The sequence below is a fragment of the Bison bison genome, unplaced genomic scaffold, assembly GCF_000754665.1.
Source record: "Bison bison bison isolate TAMUID 2011002044 unplaced genomic scaffold, Bison_UMD1.0 scf7180017864264, whole genome shotgun sequence".
Lineage (NCBI taxonomy): Eukaryota > Metazoa > Chordata > Mammalia > Artiodactyla > Bovidae > Bison > Bison bison.
Genome location: NW_011494836.1, coordinates 895,341 through 911,238, shown reverse-complemented (window position 1 = coordinate 911,238; position 15,898 = coordinate 895,341). Strand labels below are relative to the sequence as shown.

The 15,898-nt window shown below is 42.3% G+C and overlaps 1 protein-coding gene across 1 annotated transcript in view; it reads left to right on the top strand.

The window, feature by feature from the left end:
* EPB41L4A (erythrocyte membrane protein band 4.1 like 4A) overlaps positions 1–15,898 on the top strand; it is a 297,132-nt gene that overhangs the window by 145,501 nt on the left and 135,733 nt on the right. Inside the window, 1 exon segment of the mRNA XM_010848354.1 lies at positions 12,083–12,134. Coding sequence (XP_010846656.1) covers positions 12,083–12,134 — 52 coding nt within the window.

Below are 15,898 nucleotides of genomic sequence, written 5' to 3'. Positions count from 1 at the left end.
AGTCTGCCTGGACATCTCCTTGTCTGGATCGTCCAGTTCAATAGGTGCATCTTTTATTTTCCATGATGCCCGAGGCAACAGCATTGCTAAAATCTCTGCCTGAAAAGTCAGGTCTTTCTTCCTGCTTCCAGCAGGTTTCTCTTTGCTTTCCTTTAGGCCCCCTTGGGGGCCCTAAGGGCTTCCCAGGTGGTGCTAATGGTAAAGAAACCATTTGCCAATACAGGAGACTTAAGAGAGGCTGGTTCAATCCCTGGGTCAGGAAGATCCCCTGAAGGAGGGCATGGCAGCCCACTCCAGTATTCTTTCCTGGAGAATCCTGTGACCAGAGGAGGCTGGAGGACAACAGTCCACGCGGTCACAGAGGCGGACATAACTGAGCGACTTCACACACACTCACCCACGGGGGCCCTAAGGCTCCCACTAACACTTTTCTTAAGGTCCTTCCTGCTACCTCATCATCAAAACACATAATGGAGAGTTGACAGGAGCAGGGCCAGATCAGGTAGGGCCTTACAGATCATCATAAGGAGTTTGGATTTTAATTTGTATAAGAAGGGAAACAACTAGAGGATGTAGAGGAGAGTAAGCTGATCTGATCTGCATTTTTAAAGCATTCCTCTAAATGCTGAGGTAGAACCTGCGGTACCATTAAAGGAGTTGTTTAAGAAATGCAGGTAAATGGTGATGACTGCTTGGCTCTGGGAGCGGTAAGAATTTGTCAGATTCTATTTGTGTTTTAACAAGCCAGCAGTATTTGCAGATTGATAGAAGAGATAGACGGTAAAGAGGCTTTGACTGGAACCAACGGAAGAGTTTTGTATCATTTACTGAGATGGGAAAGACTACAGGAGAACAGGTTTTTCTGGAAGGGACTAGAATCATCATTTCCTCTTTGAACATGTAAAGTTTAAAGATTCTAATAGGCATCTAGGAAGTTAGTTGGCTTCGGGGGGCAATTCTGGTCTGGCTATGCATTTGAGAGGTGTCATGTATGGATGACTTTTAAAGCCAGGAGCCTGGTTGTAAGGTGTGAGCCCAGGGCAATCCAGCCTTTCCTGGTTAAGGAGATAGTGAGCACCCAACAGAGGAGACTGTGAAGTTGTGGTCAGTGAAGTAGGAAGAAAGGCCGGAGGGAGAGAGCGCATGACAAAGGTATTTCAAGACAGTGGGTGATGACTCTGCACCTGTCATTAGGGTTAACAATTGCTGTTGGCACTAGAGTGGGTTCTCAAGAGGCCGTGGGAAGCTCAGCCCTTGAGTGAGCAGTTATGATCAAATTTGGGGAAAATAAATAATGCTGGAGAACAATTCATGTAGCAGATTTATTCCACTTGAGTGAAGGCATAGTGATAGAGTGGAGATGGAAGTTATTTTGGATACAGGCATGTTTGAGTTTGAATCTCTGCTTCCTAATTGACCCATTGTGGAACTGTAGGCCACTACTCTGTCTCCACCTATAAAATGGGGATACAAGTACTTTTCTTACAAGGTTGTCAAAAGGTTAACGTGAAAAAATGATAGGCAAAACATCTAGTGCAGTGCTTGGCACACAGTAGGTATGCAGGTCATGTAAAATGCCATTGGTTTCATTTTTCTTATTTTCAAATTACAAATTAAAGTTTTCCATGCCCTTAAGGTACTGGACCCAGTGTCAGGAAACTTTAATGATTCCCTAACTCATTCACAGTATGATCTTGAATACACCACTAGGCCTTTCAGAGACTGAAATACCTCATCTGTAAATAGGGACTCATAATCCAAGCTCCACACTTTTTTTTTTTCCTAAGTCTTCACTAATCTGAGTCTACTCTCCAAATTACCCACCTAGCCTACATGAAACTCCCAGCACTTCCCTTAAGTCCATATGGCATTTTATAATTTGGGAAATGATTTCACATTCATCAACTCATAACAAGCTCTATCAACTAATTCATCTGCCCAGTACCCTGATGTGAGGAAAAATCAAAATGACATAATAAATCCAGAAATGGGCTTAGATAGTTCCAGACATATGGTAAGGTCAATAAATGCAAGCTGCAGATGTTAAAGGGGCTTGCCAGGTGGTGCAGTGGCAAAGAATCCACCTGCCAGTGCAGGAGATGCAAGAGATGTGAGTTTGATCCCTGGGTCGGGAAGATCCCCTAGAGGAGGAAATGGCCACCCACTCCAGTATTCTTGCCTGGAAAATTCCATGGGCAGAGGAGCCTGGCGGGCTACAGTCCATAGCGTTGCAAAGAATCAGACACAACTGAATGAGTGAGCATGCAGACAGTTGTTAAAAAAATCTTAGAATTTACTTTGAGATTTGTTAATGGTCCATGTCTTATGTCTCCTAAATTTCATCTCTGCAAATCCCAAAGTAGATAGGACATTGCTGGGTATAGAGGGGATGCGTCCAGCAAATCACTACCATCTAAGTGGCGGCGGGGGTCGAGGGGGGCAGTGATGTGGTGAGAGGGACCAGAATATTGAACTCCCCTCGCCCACCAGAGATTTGTTTTAAAGCACAGAAGTAAAATGGGCAGATATGGGCTCAAAAGTGTGTGTGTGTTTCAATATGGGAGAAATAAAAGCATGTATGGACAAGGCAGTGGCACCCCACTCCAGTACTCTTGCCTGGAAAATCCCATGGACAGAGGAGCCTGGAAGGCTGCAGTCCATGGAGTCGCTGAGGGTCGGACACGACTGAGCGACTTCACTTTTACTTTTCACTTTCATGCATTGGAGAAGGAAATGGCAACCCACTCCAGTGTTCTTGCCTGGAGAATCCCAGGGACGGGGGAGCCTGGTGGGCTGCCATCTATGGGGTCGCACAGAGTCAGACACGACTGAAGTGACTTAGCAGCAACTTAGCAGCAGCAAAAGCATGTATTCAGCCAGGAATGATTCTGTGGAAAGGGAAGCTTTGATGGTGCAGGGAAGAGAGCACAAAATTGCTGGGACCATATTCCTGAAAAGATGGGAAGGGATGGGCTTCAGTGGAGCGTGGCCATTCCTCCACAGCAATAGGAAAGGAGACAGGACCAGCACAGATCTCACAGGTTGGGAGATGTTGTGAGAAGGCATACGTGTTCTCACCTGATAGCTTCAGTTTTCTCAGTGAAACAAGAAGGATCATCAGCTGAGAGTGAGAAAGGGGGAAGAGAAAGTATGGAAGAGTTGTCCAGGCAAGTGAAAGAATAATATGTAGTAGGATTCTGGGTGGTGTCAGTGGTTCCTAATAATGACTTTAAAGTGAGCCCATCTGTGGTTGTGCAATTCGAGTCTTCAGTTACAGTTAGCCTCTCAGGTGTTGGCATGAAGAAGGCGGAGAGTTAGCAGCTGTTTGTTTGTTTGTTTTTTTTCCAGTGGATAAATGGAGAGAAGATTGTGCAGGGGAATTGAGGACAATTTTGAGTGAACAAAGAATGAATCACGAGCAAAGTGAGGACGTGCATTGGAACGGGGAGGAAAGATGATGCAAAGGTAGTAGCAACTCTCAGTTGTATCCTGGTGGAGTCAGAATATGAGGGAGTGAGCTGGGAAAAAAGAAGTTTGGTAGTCAAGTGTATGAATCTTGAAACTGAAGTTTTGCGTTCCTATTCAGACAGTATTCTTGAAGAGGGCTTAGTTCGAACCTAAAATAAAAGGAAGTTCAGTTCCTTGGATCTGTCGTTCTGTATTTTGGGGCAAGTTGTTTAATCAGTTTCCTCATTTGTCAGAGGGTAATTTTTGTAGTTTCTAATTCATAATTAAAGGGACTAAATAAGTGAACGTGTAAAGTCTTCAATAGTGCCTGGCACATGGTAAGCATTTAATAGGTGTTAGCCATTACTGTTGTTAGTTCTCTAAGCCTTAGTTGGTGCCAGGGTCTGTGGGAAAGAACTGAGGAATTGTTCCTGGGGCCAGTGTCACTTCTTGAGTAGTCAGATGGTGCAATAGAATCCACTTTTGTTGAAAAATAAGGCCTGGTTACACACTGGCCCATCCCGCCCCCCATCCCCTCATGATGGCTTAATGACAAGCCCTGATTTCTGTCCCTGCTATGAGTAGCTCTGTAATGGTGGTTTTACCCGAGGTTCCAAGGCTTCTGTGATTGATACCAAGGAGCAAATTAAAATCACATCCTGTGAATGTTGCTTAGAGGACCTGAGATGTGTCTGTATAGGGACATTGGGAAATGGGCATAGAAAAAGCCAAATAGCCATTATTGAAGCCCTGGATTTCTAGGAATGTATGTGCAAATTATGTCAAGTCCTGGAACTCCCCAGGAATGACTTGCAGTATCATTTTTTTAGATCTTTTTGGCTCCATTGTCACTTACAGATTGCCAACTCTTCATACTCCCTTAGATCAATAAGTTATTTTGTTATATTGATACAGACTGTGTGCTTTAAAGCCTTTTTTGGATCTACAGGAAACATTATTAAATACCATTGTGGTATTCTTAAATTCTCCAAAGAGTCAGTATTATACTCAGTGTGAAATAAGATGTAGCAAAGCTCTTTTTACTCCATGCTGTCCATGCATTATCTAAAATGTTTTAGGCTTTATTCTACTATTAGAGCTCTCCTGCTGCTGCTGCTAAGTCACTTCAGTCGTGTCCGACTCTGTGCGACCCCATAGATGGCCGCCCACCAGTCTCCCCTGTCCCTGGGATTCTCCAGGCAAGAACACTGGAGTGGGTTGCCATTTCCTTCTCCAAACATTAGAGCTCTAGGAGACTCCAAAAGAACAGTTGTCAAATGAAAGGTTGGATCCCGAGTTTAATATATATCTTTTGAAGGTTAGGATATTGATTTACTGGATAGTGTTAGAGTTTTAAAATACAATTCAGAGACTGTTGCGTAGGAAATTGATGAAATTGAGACATGATCAGCCAAGGTGGATGAAAAGGCGCTCGGGGCATTTAGCCAAGACTGTGTGCATAAATGCTGTTATTAATATCGACAGGACTGAAGAGGTAAGACCCTCTAACTATTGGAGCCTTATACCCTGGCAAAGAGTCATTGCCAAGGAGGGCTTGTCATCTTAACTCCTTAGTGATTGGGCATTGGAATTATACAGAGGAGCCTGGCGGGCTCCAGTCCACGGGGTCACAAAGAGTCGGACACGAATGGCCGACTAAGCACAGCACAGCACATTGAGATTGTAGTCTGTTAATGTGCTCTTGTGTTAGGAAGCCCGCTGCAGAAATCAGGATGAGAGAGCAGGGTCTGTTTTGGTTAATTGTCACTTCATCTTCCTGCTGAATAGGATCCAATCCAGCTTATGAGGATATACAGAACTATTGGGTATGTTTGAAATAAGTGAGCAAGAGGAGGTGGGGGAAGGTAAGGGGTAGAGTGATTGATGGATTTTCTTAGAGAGTGAGCTGCTTAAATGTTGAGAGAGAATAAGAGAAATGGGGCAGTCTTTCCTCTTGACTGTCTAGGTAGCAAGTATAGTTCAGGAAAGCTGTTCTGTAGCCCAGCACTGCGGTGGACCCTGCTCGGCCCTCTCTTCCTCTTTTTTCCCCAACTCAGCACAGACAGAAAGACTGAATGGGCCACTTTTTTTTTTTTTTCTTTCTGGAAGTCCTTTAGAAACACATTTCTTTTTTCTTAAAAAAAAAAAAAAATGTTTATTTATTTATTTGCCTGTGCTGGGTTTTAGTTGCGGTATGCTGGGTCTAGCTCCCCGACCAGGGATTGAACCTAGGGCCTCTGCGTTGGGAACATGCAGTCTTAGCCACTGGACCACCAGGTAAGTCTCAGGAACATTAATTTCTTAGCTGCATAGTTATAAGCTATCAGATGGCACTGACTTCAGTAAGTCCTCTGCTGTAAAGGACTTGGAGTATCTTGTTCTGTGGTCAGCTTTAAGAGCAGTTGAGCTGTTTTATAAAAACTTAGGGCTCGGTCTCCATTTATGTATTTTGGGGAAGTTTTTTATTTGTGAGCATACTGTTCAAAGATTCTCTCTTCAGTGATGCCTCCCTGTGCTTACCTTGAAGAGCTCCTTTTCTTTTTACATTTGTCTTACATGTATTCGTCTTATACAGATGATAGTCTCACCACGTTATACCGTATCAGTAATTCTGTCTGTGTGTCTGCTGGGCTGTGCGTGTCTCACGGTTAGGGAAAGTTCTCACTCATTTGTGTTTTACTACATTCCTCAGGGCAAGATTTGACATGACGTATAGAGAATATATGTAGTGGGTATGCCATAAATGTTGAGTGAATGAATGTTATCCCAGTTTTAGAGCCTACATCCATTCTGGATATAGGTGAATATTTGAACGTAAACCCTAAAGCTGAAATGGGAATGCTATGTGTTATTAGCAAATTTTGTGCCCTTTTTTCTCACTGGTTATGGAGCTGCCTGCTGTGTTTCATGGTGATCACACATGTGCTACGTTTGATCTCTTGTTGATAATGTGTGATGACAAGTGCCATCCTAGTATGGCTGCTTTGGTTCCAAGGTCATTTCTTTACCTTGGTTGAATGTAAGTGGGTTTTACATTTTAGATGCTGGCTTATGGAAACAGGTGGCTCATGTTTATTATGTGTATTCTGGAGCATTTATCACTGTCTGACTTTTGTAATCCCAGTTTCTCTTTGGATCAAATGCCACGTGTGCGTATGGATATATACCAAGCAAATTTAATGGCAGTGGGCAGCCTTTGGCTGAGTCTTGAGTCTTTCCTTTTTTGTTGCAAAATTGTAATTTCTAAGTCCTCGTAGACCCTTCATTATGCTTTTTCACCTCACGAGGAAAGATTTATTTTAAAAGTGTACAGATTACCATTAATTTGGAAATTTTTAATAGGTTAACCAGTTTTTCCTGTTACATTTAGCTTAAAGTTTCCTTCCTGTTTTCTTTCTCTGGAATTTTAATGCCTGAAAGTCATTCTGGAGGGAAGAACAAAGAAACAAAGGTGGTTTGAGGAGTATGTTTGTGAAATTTGTTTTGGGGGGATAATGTTGTTCTGTTCAGTTCAGTCACGCAGTCGTATCCTACTCTTTGCAACCCCATGAATCGCAGCACGCCAGGCCTCCCTGTCCATCACCAACTCCCGGAGTTCACTCAAACTCACGTCCATCGAATCGGTGATGCTATCCAGCCATCTCATCCTCTGTCGTCCCCTTCTCCTCCAGGCCCCAATCCCTCCCAGCATCAGAGTCTTTTCCCATGAGTCAACTCTTCGTATGAGGTGGCCAAAGTACTGGAGTTTCAGCTTTAGCATCATTCCTTCCAAAGAAATCCCAGGGCTGATCTCCTTCAGAATGGACTGGTTGGATCTCCTTGCAGTCCAAGGGACTCTCAAGAGTCTTCTCCAACACCACAGTTCAAAAGCATCAATTCTTCGGCGCTCAGCTTTCTTCATAGTCCAACTCTCACATCCATACATGACCACAGGAAAAACCATAGCCTTGACTAGACGGACCTTTATTGGCAAAGTAATGTCTCTACTTTTGAATATGCTATCTAGGTTGGACATAACTTTCCTTCCAAGAAGTAAGCGTCTTTTAATTTCATGGCTGCAGTCACCATCTGCAGTGATTTTGGAGCTCAAAAAGATAAAGTCTGACACTGTTTCCACTGTTTCCCCTGTTTCCCCATCTATTTGCCATGAAGCAATGAGACCAGATGCCATCTGAGATCTTCATTTTCTGAATGTTGAGCTTTAAGCCAACTTTTTCACTCTCCTCTTGTTAGAAGGACAGATTAAGAGACTCTCTTGCAATTTCTTTTCACTAGTTTTGAGATGAGATTAGACAGAGTAGTAAGACCACAGGCCTCTGCCGTCCCTCCTTTTTGCCTGAAGCACTTAGTACAGTGTCAGTTCAGTCTCAGTCATGTCCAACTCTTTGCGACTCCATGGACTGCAGCACACCAGGCCTCCCTGTCCATCACCAACTCCTGGAGCTTACACAAACTCATGTCCATCGAGTTGGTGAGGCCATCCAACCATTTCATCCTCTGTTGTCCCCTTCTCCTCCTGCCCTCAATCTTTCCCAGCATCATGGTCTTTTCAAATGAGTCAGTTCCTCACATCAGGTGGTCAGAGTATTGGAGTTTCAGCTTCAGCATCAGTCCTTCCAATGAACACCCAGGACTGATCTGCTTTAGGATGGACTGGTTGGATCTCCTTGCAGTCCAAGGGACTCTCAAGAGTCTTCTCCAACACCACACTTCAAAGGCTTCAATTCTTCAGCATTCAGCTTTGTTTATAGTCCAACTCTCACATCCATATATGACTACTGGAAAAACCATAACTTTGACTAGATGGAACTTTGTTGGCAAAGTGATGTCTCTGCTTGTTAATATGCTGTCTAGGTTGGTCATAGCTTTTCTTCCAAGGAGCAAGCATCTTTTAATTTCATGGCTGCAGTCACCATCTGCAGTGATTTTAGAGCCCCCCAAAATATAGCCTGTCACTGTTTCCACTGTTTCCCCATCTATTTGCCATGAAGTGATGGGACCAGATGCATGATCTTAGTTTTCTGAATGTTGACTTTTAAGCCAACTTTCACTCTCCTCTTTCACTTTCATCAAGAGGATCTTTAGTTCTTCTTCCTGCCATAAGGGTGATGTCATCTGCATATCTGAGGTTATTGATATTTCTCCTGGCAATCTTGATTCCAGCTTGTGCTTCATCCAGCCCAACATTTTGCATGATGTACTCTGCATATAAGTTAGATAAGTAGGATGACTTACTCCTTTTCTGATTTGGAACCAGTCTGTTGTTCCATGTGGAGTTCTAACTGTTGCTTCTTGACCTGCATACAGATTTCTCAGGAGGCAGGTCAGGTGGTCTGGTATACCCATCTCTTGAAGAATTATCCATAGTGTGTTGTCATCCACACAGTCAAAGGCTTTGGCATAGTCAATAAAGCAGAAATAGATGTTTTTCTGGAACTCTCTTGCTTTTGGATAATCCAATGGATATTGGCAGTTTGGTCTCTGCCTTAAGTAGATGGACCTTTGTCAGTGAAGTGTAAGGCCTAAAATTAAGGCCTAGTATTAAGTATGCCTTGACATCTGGAGAAAACTGGGAAAGCCTCTCATGGCCCAGCTCCTAAGTCTCCTTCCAGAAGTACTCCTGTGGGTAGGGTCTCCTTGCCAGATAACCCTCTGGAACCCCAGCCAGTTGATACCTTGGTTTTTGTCCCGTGAAACCTGGAGCAAAGATACCTCTGCAGACCTTCGGGAGAATAAATGGATGGTGGTGTAAGTTGTTATGGCAGCAATAGAAACCTGATGCAGGTGTTTAAGGTTGAGTGTGTTTTCCTCTGTTTTATCTTATTTGAAAAATCCAGGGAGAGTCTAACCTTTTTGTTTAACATGATTGGCAAGAAACAATCCACCCACCTAATGTTTCCATTTTGTAGGAAGCAGCCCTAGCTTTATCTAGGGGAGAAGGTCTGCTCTGTGTCCAACACACAGGTGAACATTTGGATTGAATGCTCAATCCAAATTTTAGTGAATCAATGTTTCCCTGGGAACCATTTATTTTTTAACACCAAAGCCACATCTTTAGTCATTGTAGACTCCAAAAGTGGTTCACTGATTATGACCTCTTCTTCAAATACCTTACATTAAAAGTAAGTTTTTCTAGACTTTCAAAAATTAAGACATGATACGAGTGGGATGATGAACATTATGTTATAAATTGCTACCCATTTATATTGATGTGTCTGTGTATTAGTCGCTCACTCATGTCTGATTCTTTGCAACCCCATTGACTGTAGCCCACTAGGTTCCTCTGTCCATGGGATTCTCCAGGCAAGAATACTGGAGTGGGTTGCCATTTCCTTCTCCACGGGATCTTCCCGACCCAGGGATTGAACCCAGGTTTCCTGCACTGCAGGCAGATGCTTTACCATCTGAGCCATCAGGGAAGCCCTTTATATTGATGGGTAGCATATATGTTTGTCAAATATATAAGATGAGGCAGAAGGCTTCTTTTTCTTTCAGTGATTTTATTTCACAAAGGTGATGGATAATCAAGTATGTTTATATTGGTTACCTTTTGAAAAAGTAGGAAAATTTGAAACAGCTCTGTGAGTGGCAAATAGAGAGGATTATGTATACATGAATAGAGTTAAGTATTGTGATAAAATCTGTAATAAAATGATTATGATACTCATTTAGGATGAATGATTTTTATTATATGTAAATAGGAATAAAAGGTAAGGGGATTATATAAAATATTATAATAACTATTTATAATTACTGGTACTGTTACACAGCAGAGTGAGCACTTCTGCCCTTGGTGAAGGGGCAGGAAAGGGGTGCTGGGCCAAAAGGTTCTCTGAGGCTCCTTTTGTGGTTTGTTATTCCTGACCCACGGTGATTAAGAGAGAGTGAATGTTTTCACTGGACAAACACAAGAGTGCTGGGAATAAAGTGGTTCAGGTTGGACTAGCTCCTACCTCCATGCTACGAGAGTTGCCCCTTCTTCACCCAGTAACATGATAAAATGGAAACTGTGGAAACTGGTTAGCTTGGCCCTTGGAACCGCCAACATTTGGCATGAAGAGTGGGGTAAAGGCTCCACCTTGCTCTCTCCCCTGACTTAACAGGCACTGGAATCCCTTTGACTATGTGCTTCTGTGGCCACTCTGGGTGCTCCCGCCTGCTTTGTACTTGGTTTGCTCCTCCTCTGCTCTTCCTCCAGATGAGGCAGAAGGTTTGTTTCTTTTTCTTCCAGTGATTTTGTTTCACAAGGGTGAGATTTAAAGGAAGGCCTCTTGAAGGGCCCCAAATTCTCCCATTACTGTCTAAAATTCTGTCCTCCAAAGATTAATTTGAATTAATAAACAAGTGTCTTAAGACTGGCTAATGATACTTATTAAGAATGACCATCACATTTAATGATAATCATCACTAGCATGTGTTGCATACTTAGTGTGAGCCAGGGGCTGTTATAAAGACTCATGACGTAATTGATTTAATGCTTCCTGCAAGCCTGTGAAGAAGGTTCAGAGAGAGATGTCCAGTGCTTGCGTGCGTGCCAAGTTTCTTCAGTCCTGTCCGACTGTTTGCAGCTCTGTGGACTGTAGCCCCACTGGTCTCCTCTGTCCATGGGATTCTCCAGGCAAGAATACTGAAGTGGGTTGCCGTGCTCTCCTGCAGGGGATCTTCCCAACCCAGGGATCAGATCCAAGTCTCCTGAATTGGCAGGCAGATTCTTTACCACTGGGCTTCCCTGATAGCTCAGTTGGTAAAGAATCCACCTGCAGTGCAGGCGATCCCAGATCAATTCCTGAGTTGGGAAGATCCTCTGGAGAAAGGATAGGCTACTCACTCTGGTACTGAGGCTTCCCTTGTGGCTCATCTGGTAAAGAATCCACCTGCAATGTGGGAGAGCTGGGTTCGATCCCTGGGTTGGGAAGATTCCCTGGAGAAGGGAAAGGCTACTTACTCTAGTGTTATGGCCTGGAGAATTCCGTGGACATGACCCCAAAGAGTTGGACATGACTGAGTGACTCACAATTCTTTACCACTAGTGCCACCTGGGAAGCCCCAAGATGTCCAGTAACTGGTTCCAAGTTATATGGTGATGAATGAGGGGAGAGAGGATGGAATCCAAATAGGCCTGCTCTGGGACTAGGACCCTCACCCACTGAACTGGGCCTCCTCTCCTGGATATGATTTGATTAGATTGCTTTATTCCTTACACCTGACAGAGATGCTTGTCAGGGGGACTGGAAATGGACAGAGAAAATTTTAGGGAGAGACATGTCTGTAGGGGAGTTGCTGTGGGGATGCTGGAAAGAGATTTGGGCGGCATTCTCTGCAGCCAAAGACTGTAAGAAACTCACTCATCATTACCTTGATGTTACTGATCTTATAACCAACATGAGAATTCAACTAAGAACCCAGCATGTACTGTTTCTCTTCTCTGCTTCTTTCCAAACCCTGACGTCATTTCTCTTTTAATGTTCTAGCAGCAGAAAATTCTTATGTATGTTTGTGTGTATATATCATAAATCAAATGTTTTACTTGTTATTTAAATGTAATTAAAAAAATAACACTTTGCAAATATTCTTGAAGAGAAGGCCAATGAAATGCAACTAATTTCTGCAATTACTCTTTTCTTCCTCACACCAGTATTGGTTGGATCCTGCGAAAACCCTGTCTGAACACAAAGAACTGATCAACAGTAGGTATTTGATTTTAATTTTGTTGAAATTTGAAAATGATGTAATGTCCTTGATTAGATGAGTGCAGGAATAGGCTTTAAGACCACAGGTGTGAATATTATCATTTGAGTGCCAGAATATGGAAATGGGTGTTTATACATTGTTCAGTCTCTGCAGACTCTGATTAGATTGTGTGGATAGGGACTCTGAGGAGATATGAGTATTGAATTTTGCTTTTGGATGCACCTGGCCTGGACTTCTGTCTGTGATTTTTCCATTGCTTTTGAAATTTCACCTTCAGACAGAAAAAGCAGAGACGCACTGATTTGAAAAGCAAGTGGACATTGGATATATTAAAGTGCTTGAGTTTCTTGGGTTAAAGAGTGGTATTGCCCTTCACATTATTTACTCGGTCAATAATTAAGGAGTGCCCTCATAACCTGAAAGATTGCTATGAATTCAGAAAGGATCCATCTATTTTGGTTTTGATTTTATCAATATGAATCTACTAATTGACCCAGAAGTCTAATTAATGTTATATTCATTAACATTAATTTTCATAACTCAAATTTTTGTTTTTAAATGTACACATGCCCACACACTTGCAGCCCTTAAGTATGTAGAAGAGTAGTTATTTTCAAATCATCTTTATTATTAAAATTGTTAGTAAAATGTATAACATGAGATGTACCATGTTAACCATTTTGGAGTGTACAGTTCAGCAGCATTAAATACACTCATATTGGTTTGTAGCCGTGACCAGTAACCATCTCTGAAACTTTTTTGTCGTCCCAAACTGAAACCATATCATTAAACTATTTCGCTGAATTATTGCTGATAAGACCTGGAGGACTCTTCTGGCCTTCTTACCCGACCCTGAGTCTGTACTTTTCCTGTGTTGATTCATTCCCTGGGGTCACATGGGTCACATGGTGCTCCATGGACCCCACGGGCAGGAACAGAGCTGGGCCTCAGGAAGGGCTAGGAACTGGCTGCAAAGTTGTCAGGAACTCGGCACGTACCATTTCTCTGAACATTAGCATCATTTTTGTTTCTCTCTGTGGTCTGGCTCTTTTTGCCCCTCCATGTCTGTGGTGGAAACCTCCGCAGTTTCCAAGTTATAGTTCTAGCCACAAGCAGAAGAACTGACTGTCTCTGAATTGCAACTCCAAATGCTTGGGAGGGTGTTTGGCCAGTTTGCATTAGTAGCTCACTTCAGTCCACTCAGCTGTGTCTAGGCTTTTCCAAGGTCAGTACAAACACAGCTGGTATGCGGGCCAGCATTCTGGATGAGAATGGGCAACAGGTTTCAGAGATGGGGCTGGTGGCCTATGAGATGAGAAAACACCCTCAAAATACATACCTTAGACATCAAGTTCTGCCTCCTCAGCCTACACAAGAGTAAGTCCTAATCAGAAAGGGTTTGCGACCTGCCATGGATGAGAAGCTGCTCAGTACTGGAGGGATGACCAAAGCCCTGACCATCTGACTTTTCATTCCACGTGCTTCCTGAGTGAGCAAACTGCCCACTGAAGGCTGAGAGGAAGCAGGAGGTTCATGTGAATGCAGATAACTTCCATGAGGTATCCTGATACGAATGGTAGATGCTCCAGTTTAACAAGTCTCATCCCTCAGGATCTAGAAATCTGCACTTTTCCAAAAGATTCAGGTAGAATAATAAATACAATAAATTCTTGTCCATTTCAACCACTTACTTAAAAAATACCAGTTCAAAAATTAGAAAAATTTTACTATTTTAAAGCAGATTTCTATGCAAATGTGGAGAAAAATGTAAATTATTTTATTTAAAGTATATTATTCTAATGTTCCTTTAAGAACATTTGAAGTATCTATTTCTTTTTTTTTTTGTATGTCAATTATATTAATTTATTTTTTTTATTTTATTTAATTTTTAAATTTTACATAATTGTATTAGTTTTTGCCAAATATCAAAATGAATCCACCACAGGTATACATGTTTTCCCCATCCTGAACCCTCCTCCCTCCTCCCTCCCCATACCATCCCTCTGGGTCGTCCCAGTGCACTAGCCCCAAGCATCCAATATCGTGCATCGAACCTGGACTGGCATCTCGTTTCATACATGATATTTTACATGTTTCAATGCCATTCTCCCAAATCTTCCCACCCTCTCCCTCTCCCACAGAGTCCATAAGACTGTTCTATACATCACTGTCTCTTTTGCTGTCTCGTACTCAGGGTTATTGTTACCATCTTTCTAAATTCCATATATATGCGTTAGTATACTGTATTGGTGTTTTTCCTTCTGGCTTACTTCACTCTGTATAATAGGCTCCAGTTTCATCCACCTCATGAAGTATCTATTTCTTTACATGGTATGAAATATTATGTTTAATATCCATAATCTGTAATGCAGTTACAGTTTTTAACTGCGTTTCTTAATGCAGTTATAACTTTCTTATCCTAAATAAATGTCATCCTGTCAAAAATTTGATGTACAGGAAGAATAAATCACTGATACTACAATTGAATGGAGTAGGAAATGGCAACCCACTCCAGTACTATTGCCTGGGAGTCCCATGGACAGAGGGGCCTGGTGGGCTGCTGTCCATAGGGTCACACAGAGGTGGACACGACTGAAGCGACTTAGCATGCATGCATGCATTGGAGAAGGAAATGGCAACCCACTCCAGTGTTCTTGCCTGGAGAATCCCAGGGACAGAGGAGCCTGGTGGGCTGCCATCTGTGGGGTTGCATAGAGTCAGACATGACTGAAGCGACTTAGCAGCAGCATAACAATTGAATAATGCATAATTTTTTATTTTTTAAGATAGTTTGATAATTAATGAAGGAGAATGCCTCTCACATCTCCAGCAGATAAGTCAGAAGGAATATCTGTAAAAATGACAGAATATTTACTAGTCACCGGAATTCTCATTGGTAAACTTTGATTTAGATATCCTGAGCTAAAGGGAGGCTATTATCATTAAAGGCCTTGAAATCAGTCTTCACAAGAGGTAGATTAGAGGATTCCCAGTTTCTGGCTTCTATTTTGCTAGAGTAAAACAATATTAACTTTACATAAATGATTTCTTAAAGATAGACCTAGAAAAACATAGATCAAGATAATAATCTAGGAATTTGCTTCATTGGCACCTTATTTTTATAGTCAGCTTCAGATTAAGAAGCTGAAAAAATACCTGGGCAGACATATCCTTGCTCCAGAATCTCCATTTCTTTAGCCTTCAGTTGATGTACAAAACAGTGATGTGTGTGAAGTATTTAACTTTACTCTGAAGTTGTATGATTTTTTTCCCTGAGAGCCTGTATGCTATAGTTGCCAGCAAGCACTAAACTCTAGGTATTAGCAAACGTGGTTCTCTCTTTTGGGATCTTGGGTGAGTTGCTTTACCTCCTTGGAGCTTTTCCGGCCTCACATATGTTACCAGATGCTTGCTGGGAATCAAATGTTAAGGAAACATTTTTGAACATTATCAGATACAATCAAATAGTAACTTGTGTATTTGGACGTAAGACATTTTATATGTAAGTGGGTAAAGGAGGGCTGATTTTGGCCAAAAGTCCTTAGAGAAAATTAGTCCAAACTGAATGTTTTTGACTATATGTTTTTCAAACTTCTGCTTAACTGCTTATCACCAAAGACATTTGAACTGGCTAGGCTTGGTCAATAGTGTGGAATTCCCCTTTTATTCTGGGGAATAAAAGCAGCCCTGGCGGCTGGACAAGGCCTTCTTCCCTCTGTACACCATCTCAGCGGCATCTGTGCTTCTCCCATCCCCAGAT